The following is an 8,835-nucleotide window of genomic DNA, read 5'->3' as shown; positions in this document are numbered from 1 at the left end:
GGACGAAGGGCGGCGCGGTGAGAGACTCGGGCGGCGCGGGCGAGGAGCCAGTCGGCGGCGGCTTCGGGCTCGCGGGGGCCCGATCCGGGCTTCCCGGGCCGCGGCGGAGACGGGCGCTGGGCGGGACAGGTGGCGGCTTCTCAGTGGCTACGGCTGGCGGCGGCGGTTGTCCGGCCAGGGGCGGACATGTCCGGCGCGGCAGAGGAGCGGGTTTTGCTAGGGTTTGGAAGAGGAGATCCGAGATTTTCGGGGAGGGACCTATTTATAGAGGTAGAGGGAGCTAGGAAGCTCCAAATGAGATGCGGTTTTCGTCCACGCGATTGTGATCGAACGCTCTAGATGATGGAAGGGGTTTAGGTGGGTTTTGGGCCACTTTGGAGGGGTGTTGGGCTGCAACACACACGAGGCCTTTTCGGTCCCTCGGTTAACTGTTGGAGTATCAAACGAAGTCCAAATGGCACGAAATTTGACAGACGGTCTACCGGTAGTAAACCAAGGCCGCATGAAAAGTCTCGGTCCAATTCGAAAACGTTTAACACCCGCACACGAAAAGAGGTAGAAAGAACCACCGGAGGACATAGGAGCGCCGGAATGCAAAACGGACAACGGGGAAAATGCTCGGATACATGAGACGAACGTGTATGCAAATGCAATGCACATGATGACATGATATGAGATGCATGACAAAGACAAAACACACGGAGACAAAAACCCAACAACGAGAAAATAACATAACTTAGTGCCGGAAAAGGCGAGAGTTGGAATACAAATAAGGTAAATTACATCCGGGGTGTTACACATGCGGATCGAGGTCGGCATGCCGGCCAGCTCCCTCGAGGTCTCTCACAACAACACCACTGCCGCGCGCCTATGTCGGTGGTCCAGCAGGCGTAGGACGAACAATGTTACCACCCGTTCTTCTCGAGATGCACCAGTTGGCAGAGTGTCAAATCTACAGCGAGTGCGCGGGCGAGAAGGTCGTGATGGACATAGCCGCGGCGAACCCCAACTTCGTCGTCGAGCAGCGGGCGCTCTACGAGGCCGCCCGCGCTCAAGCCGCCGCTCGTGGAAGTGGCGCTGGCTGTGTAGGCAATTGTGGACAAGAACGCCGCCAACTGCGCGTCCTATGCCCCGCCAAACACTGTTTGGCCACACCGGTGGGACGATGACATGGTCATCCCCTCCATTTTCATTGTGGGCCTCATGCCCACCGCCGACGGACAGGTCGCGGACTCGCACGCGAGGATGAGTAGGGCATGGGAGGCAACAAGGCCTTTTGTCTTATGTGGGCCGGTCCGTTTACCATGTTCTACTCTTCCTTGCCGGCAATCGCACCTTCACTTCACGGGTTTTGTCGTCGTTGCTGCTCATGGAGACGGCAGATGAAGGGAACAACAAGGATTTGGACGCCGGACGCCGCCGTAGTCTAGGTTTAGGTCCGCCCCTCCCCCTTTCTTATTGAAAAATGTTTAAAATGTACTGAATGTATTCCGATTTGTATGAATATCATCCGGTTTGCGTGAATTTCCCCCGGTTATTTTAAATCTAATTTGAAATGTATGCGGTTAACATTGGATGGCCGGCTCCGCGGATGGATGCGGTGTCCATTTTTTGGGTCAGCGTTGGAGATGCCCTAATGTATGTATTTGGTATTGTAAAAATCGATAATTTTTTATAAACTTATTCAAAATTAATATATTTTTTTTAAAAAACTTTCAATCTATTAATTTTCAATCATGACAGTACAACAAACAACAGAAAATAATAAAAAGAGAACTGTATCGGACCACATTTTCAATAGGAAGGAGTAATAATCTTAATAAAAAAAGTAAGAATACGAAGAACACAACGGTGTATCTTCCTCGCTGAATATACGGTCACACATAATCCAAAGGAACCCCTCAAAGGAAATGAAAACATAATCCAAAGGTCCACGTGCACCGTGTCCACGGAAGAAACCACCCATCGTCTTCTCCATAGATAAGCTTCTTCCACTCCACTCTATCTTCCTCGCCGTTTCTCCCCAACCCAACCCCCGCCCGGCGCGCCCGCCCGCCCGCCCCAGAAAAATGGAGACCTCCTTCCTCCCGACCGCGCGGCCCCTCCCGGCGTTCCAAACCCTAGCCGCGGCCCCGCGGTGCCCCCGCCCTCTGCGCCGCTCCACCATCCGCGCCGCCATCTCCCGCGGGCGCAAGGAGGACACGGTCGCCGTGGTCCGCGAGCAGCTGGAGGGGTGCTACCTCCTGGCCGGCATCCGCTACGAGGGCCTGACGGTGAAGCAGTTCCAGGGCATCCGCGACGCGCTGCCGGAGTCGTGCCACCTCCTGGTGGCGAAGAACACGCTGGTGGGGAAGGCCATCGAGGGCACCCCCTGGGAGGCGCTCAAGCCGTGCATGAAGGGCATGAACGCCTGGCTCTTCGTCCACACGGAGGAGGTCCCCGTCGCGCTCAAGCCCTACCGCGCCTTCCAGAAGGAGGAGCGCGTCGAGGAGACCAACGACTTCATCGGGGCGGTGTTCGAGGGCAAGTACTACGCGCCCGCCGAGTTCAAGTCGCTCGAGACCATGCCCAGCCGCGCCGAGGTCTACTCCAAGCTGCTCGGCGCCCTCAATGGGCCGGCCACCTCCCTCGTCACCACGCTGCAGGCGCCCGCCAGGGACGTCGTCGCCGTGCTCTCGGCCTACGTGCGCAAGCTCGAGGAGGAATCCGGCGCCGGCGACGGCACCGCCTAGTGGCAGTTGCGATATGGTTGTGCCTCCTATCCTCACATCTCACTCCTTGTTTGTACAATTCCTTGTACCTTTACTGTCTCCCATTTGAATTGAATCACAAGTTTTCCCCTTCACAATGTGCGGCTTGTAATTGGGTAGTATCTCTTGCCTGCTGGTGTCCAAATTGGGATGAAATTGGAAAAGGATGGTTTGAGAATCGGGCAATGTATATCATGTTGATGAATAATTTGGTTTGTGTAAGAGCAACTTCAATAGGGTAAGGACCCATGAGAAACAATGTATTCTTAGGTCAGTTTATATCCAGAGCTTCAGGTCAAATTTCATTTTCCAGGCGACGCTGAGGCTTCGTCGCATTCTTCAACTTAACCGTGTGCTATGGTTCTGAAGTTAGACAAAATGTTTGTGTTTGTGCATCATAACTTGACTGTGGCTTCGCAGCCTGCACTTTCTGCTCAGAAACAACTCAGGATGCAGATTTTGTTAGCACTAACTAGGAGTTGGAAATTCTTCGAAATAGATCTCAAAGTTTCCTGTTGATCGCCAAAAAACCATACATTGTATAAGACCACCACATATGAGGCTATGATAACGGATTGCCACCACATTTCAGACAACTCACACCGAACTACCACCTTTGCGCCTAATGAGTAACAAAGTGCACTTATGACGAATTGGGCTCGCAAAGACAACGTTTCTGACAGGCTGGCCCCGCCTGTCAGCCTGATGAGGCGTCCGCGGACAGACGCCGTCAGAAGGCTCCGTCCGTTAGGCGGGCGTCAGGTACCCTACGGTATTAAGGGCGTGCGCCGTCCGTTTCAATCCCACCCATCACCAAGACTCTTCTGCCCCACTTTGTTGCTGTTGCTGCTGCTGCCACTGCCTAGTCGCCGGGTAAGCGCCTCCGCGGTAACCATGGTCTTCTAGGATGATCTTTCGAGTGGCTCGTCGTCCAACGACGACTCCATAAGCAGCCAAGTTCGTCCTGGCCTCTCCCTCTCACGCGGCTAGGGTTATGGATTTGGGGGAAATATGATTTTGTTTACACACATTAATTGAAGCCAATTTGGTCTCCTTTCAGCTTCCTAGCACGGTGTACTGCAAGGAATGGAGCGGAGTGGCTTCAGATCTGCGTTCTGTGTGCCAGCACAAATCCTCCTGTGAGAAGTTTATGGCATTTGAGTCAGTGGATAGTGGCACGAGGTTTTTGGCTTGCGCGAAGAAGGTTGGTGGTATCAATTTGGTAGATTTAGCAATGAAATTACTTGTGAGATCCTATAGTGTACCTTTTTGGCATGATGAAGTGCAATTTGCTTATTTTTTTAGATATAATAGGAAGGACTGAAGTGCACCTATCTGGAGCGGGTTGATCCCGAGTGGCCTGAAACTCTTAAGACGAGCCTAGCTAAGTTATAGACCATGTATGATGATGAGAACAGAGAGTGGCTCAGAGCAAATGTGGTTAATGCAGAAGAGAACTCCAAGATACTAGGAGACAAGAAAAAGGTGGAGAATGACCACAAAATTCTCAAAGTTGATTTTGCAAAAATGGTGGCTGAGCAGTTCAGCAATGAACAGGTGGTTGTGAGTGATCTGAAGGCAGAGCTGGAGAAGAAGAACTTGGTTGATAGCTCAACCACAAGCATACACCAAGTGCTCAGGGCCAAGGCATAGAAAGAGAGGCAAGTTGAAGGAAGAGAAGAAGCTAGAGTTCATGATTGTTAACCTGCTAAGAGAGAGGGAGGCCACCAAGGAGAAGATCAAGAAGCTGAAGGAGATATGTGCTGAATTTGAGTAATTGTTTGTCGTTCTATTGTTAAGTATGTAAGGTGTTGTAGCACTAGATGTTGAAAGACTATTGTTGTATGGTTGTGCTGAACTAGTGACAGAGGTAAATCCGACATATCTTGAGGTAGGGATCCCAAGAAAAGGGCCTAAGCACGATGGTAACAGAGACACGAGGTTTTACCCAGGAAATGGGCAAATGAAAAAAACAAGGATGGCGTTGGATGGTCTTTGAATGATGTTCCCAAAAATTTCCATTTGTCCACTGAATATTTTCCATCTGGTTCTGATGGCCTTTCCCTTCCCATTTCTCAGGGACAGAGAAAGTATGCAACTTCCGCCTGGTCTCGTGCTCTGCGAGTGCTTGGAAATGTTGGATCGTCTAGGCCGCCTTGTCCTTGTTGCGTAGCAAATAGAGCCACATGTACATGTTGTTTTCATCAACAAGGAGGAAGAAGTATTTCTTGCTGCCGAGAGTTGGCGGCGAGATGGGGCCACACAGATCACCATGGAGGAGCTCTAGCAGCTCCGTTCTGGTGATGTACTTTGCTTGTTATGGGAACGTCATCCACCGCTGCTTCCCGACCAGGCAGGCGTCACAAACCCGCTTTGTATGTTGGATCATCGGCAACCCATGGACCTGCCCTGCTATGCCAGCCTCTTGAGACCATCAAAGTGCTTGTGCCCGGAGTGAGCATGCCAGCGCCATGCCGCCTCGACGGCGTGCGCCGCTAGGCAGACCGACCTGGTGAGTTGTAGGCGAATGATGTAGAGGTGGTTGAACGAGCGTGGCACCCTGGCTAAGACATGGAGCTAGCGACCGAGCGCCATCATGTACCCACCTTCCACGAGCGTCGGGCAGGCATTCTTGTCTAACTGCCCGATGGAGACGATGTTGCTCTTCAGCTGGGGAATCCAGTACACACTGGTCAGTTCACGGTGTTCCTCGCCAGCTGTGGTGAATTGGACGGTGTTGCACCCTCGAATCGCCATGAGGGAGCCATCTTGGAACTTTACAGTACCGGAGGAGCCCTTGTCTACTTCGACGAACATCGCCTCATCGTCGGTCATATGGTTGGGTGCACCGGTGTCGAGGTACCAAGAAACATGCACATTCTCCAGGGAGCACCGGAGAATGACACAACACACTCATCATTGAGGAAGACACACTCTTTAGTGGTGTTGGCGACCATCAGTTTTGTTGCCATGGAAGTGTTTTTTGCTGCCATGGCAGCGTTTTTGGGCGCTACTGGAATGGCTTCCATGGAAGCGATTTTTGTTGTCATGGCAGCGTTCTCGCCAGCATCGGTTGTGACTGTCAATAACACCTCCTTGATCATCAGGAGGCCCGAGTCTTCGTCTACATTGACTCGGCCTTGAGCATGGAGGGCTTGGGCTTGCTCGCGCTTCCTCTTACGGGAAGTCCTGAGCCTAGTGGCTGGCAATGCCATTGTATTGACACTTGTAACAGTTTGCATCGCCATTGTGATTGCCTCTTCCCCCACGGGCGTTAGTATCAAGAGGGCATTTGCGCTTTTCGCCATGGCCATCAGGGCGGCCACAACCACAGCTTCTACAGCGCCACTGCACGTTCAATGAGTTGCTTGATGACCCACAAGTATAGGGGATCTATCGTAGTCCTTTCGATAAGTAAGAGTGTCGAACCCAACGAGGAGCAGAAGGAAATGATAAGCGGTTTCCAGCAAGGTATTCTCTGCAAGTACTGAAACAAGTGGTAACAGATAGTTTTGTGATAGGATAATTTGTAACGAGCAACAACTAACAAAAGTAAATAAAGTGCAGCAAGGTGGCCCAATCCTTTTTGTAAAAAAGGACAAGCCTGGACAAACTCTTATATAGAGAAAAGCGCTCCCGAGGACACATGGGAATATCATCAAGCTAGTTTTCATCAGCTCATATGATTCACGTTCGGTACTTTGATAATTTAGTATGTGGGTGGACCGGTGCTTGGGTACTGTCCTTACTTGGACAAGCATCCCACTTATGATTAACCTCTATTGCAAGCATCCGCAACTACAACAAAAGTATTAAGGTAAACCTAACCATAGCATGAAACATATGGATCCAAATCAGCCCCTTACGAAGCAACACATAAACTAGGGTTTAAGCTTCTGTCACTAGCAACCCATCATCTACTTATTACCTCCCAATGCCTTCCTCTAGGCCCAAATAATGGTGAAGTGTCATGTAGTCGACGTTCACATAACACCACTAGAGGAGAGACAACATACATCTCATCAAAATATCGAACGAATACCAAATTTACATGACTACTAATAGCAAGACTTCTCCCATGTCCTCAGGAACAAACGTAACTACTCACAAAGTATAAACATGTTCATAATCAGAGGGGTATTAATATGCATATAGGATCTGAACATATGATCTTCCACCAAATAAACCAACTAGCATCAACTACAAGGAGTAATTAACACTACTAGCAACCTACTAGCACCAATCCCGGACTTAGAGACAAGAATTGGATACAACAGATGAACTAGGGTTTTGAGAGGAGATGGTGCTGATGAAGATGTTGATGGAGATTGCCCTCTCCCAATGAGAGGAGCGTTGGTGATGACGATGGCGATGATTTCCCCCTCCGGGAGGGAAGTTTCCCCGACAGAACAGCTCGACCAGAGCCCTAGATTGGTTCCGCCAAGGTTCCGCCTCGTGGCGGGGGAGTTTCGTCCGAGAAGATGGCTTGTTATTTTTTCCCATCGAAATACTTCATATAGCAGAAGATGGCCGTCGGAGGGCCACCAGGGGGGCCATGAGGTAGGGGGGCATGCCCAGGGGGGTAGGGCGCGCCCCCCACCCTCGTGGGCAGGGTGTGGCCCCCCGGTGAACTTCTTCCGCTGAGTATTTTTTATATATTCTAAAAACGTCTTCCCTGAAGTTTCAGGACTTTTGGAGCTGTGCAGAATAGGTCTCTAATATTTGCTCCTTTTCCAGCCCAGAATCCCAGCTGCCGGCATTCTCCCTCTTTATGTAAACCTTGTAAAATAAGAGAGAATAGGCATAAGTATTGTGACATAATGTGTAATACAGCCCATAATGCAATAAATATCGATATAAAAGCATGAAAATGGACGTATCAACTCCCCCAAGCTTAGACCTCGCTTGTCCTCAAGCGAAAGCCGAAATCAAAAAATATGTCCACGTGTTTAGAGATAGAGGTGTCGATAAAAAAATTCGGACATGAGGGCATCATGATCATTCTTAGAACATCAACTTATATAATTCTTGTCATATAATTTCTTATGCTATAGTAATAATTCAATCACAATTTCAAGTATGAATCGTAACTTCATTGAAAACCAACAAACTATAATCTTAGTCACTGAAGCAATTGCAATTTATCATAACATAGGAAAGAGTCAATATATAAGAGCTTTTCAGCAAGTCCACATACTCAACTATCATATAGTCTTTCACAATTGCTGACACTCACGCAATACTTATGGGTATGGAGTTTTAATCGGACACAGAGAAAGATAGGGGCTTATAGTTTTGCCTCCCAACGTTTTACCTCAAGGGTAATGTCAACAATAATAGTTCGTGAAAACTCACATCCAATTAGCCATATATACCAGGATCTTTGCAACATATTGTGCTTGCCAAAGGATAAAATGTAAAAAGGAAGGGTGAAGATCACCATGACTCTTATGCAAGGTAGGAGATAAAGGTAGAATATAGGCCCTTCGCAGAGGGAAGCAAAGGTTGTCATGCGCTTTAATGGTTGGATGCACAAAATCTTAATGCGAAAGAACGTCACTTTATATTGCCACCTGTGATATGGACCTTTATTATGCAGTCTATCGCTTTTATTTCTTCCATATCACACGATCGTATAAAGCTTATTTTCTCCCACGCTAATAAGTCATACATATTTAGAGAGCAATTTTTATTGCTTGCACCGATGACAACTTACTTAGAGGATCTTACTCAATCCATAGGTAGGTATAGTGGACTCTCATGATAAAACTGGTTTAAGGGTATTTGGAAGCACAAGTAGTATCTCTACTTGGTGCGATGAATTTGGCTAGCATGAGAGGGAAAGGCAAGCTCAACCATGTTGGATGATCCATGACAATATAATTTATCTCAGATGTAAGAAAACATAACCCATTATGTTGTCTTCCTTGTCCAACGTCAACTCTTTAGCATGTCATATTTTAATGAGTGCTCACAATCATAAAAGATGTCCAAGACAGTATATTTATATGTGAAGAGCTCTCTTTCTTTATTACTTCCTATTAATTGCAACGATGACCAAAACTATGCTTGTCAACTCTCAACA

General features: G+C 48.7%; 1 protein-coding gene across 1 annotated transcript; it reads left to right on the top strand.

Annotated features, from left to right (window-relative positions):
- The first annotated feature begins 2,042 nt into the window (after window positions 1-2,042).
- LOC119285350 (50S ribosomal protein L10, chloroplastic-like) lies at window positions 2,043-3,029 on the top strand. The gene has a single exon (XM_037564601.1). The coding sequence runs from the start codon at window positions 2,070-2,072 to the stop codon at window positions 2,730-2,732; it is 663 nt and encodes a 220-aa protein (XP_037420498.1). The 5' UTR covers window positions 2,043-2,069; the 3' UTR covers window positions 2,733-3,029.
- The last annotated feature ends 5,806 nt before the right edge of the window (window positions 3,030-8,835 follow it).

The sequence above is a fragment of the Triticum dicoccoides genome, chromosome 4A (assembly GCF_002162155.2).
Source record: "Triticum dicoccoides isolate Atlit2015 ecotype Zavitan chromosome 4A, WEW_v2.0, whole genome shotgun sequence".
Classification (NCBI taxonomy): domain Eukaryota; kingdom Viridiplantae; phylum Streptophyta; class Magnoliopsida; order Poales; family Poaceae; genus Triticum; species Triticum dicoccoides.
The sequence above is the reverse complement of the archived record's forward strand: the minus strand, read 5'-3'. Positions and strand labels throughout refer to the sequence as shown.

What these genes read in the sequence shown, in the direction of transcription:
- LOC119285350 (XM_037564601.1), top strand. Translation starts at nt 2,070, where the DNA reads ATGGAGACCTCCTTCCTCCCGACCGCGCGGCCCCTCCCGGCGTTCCAA.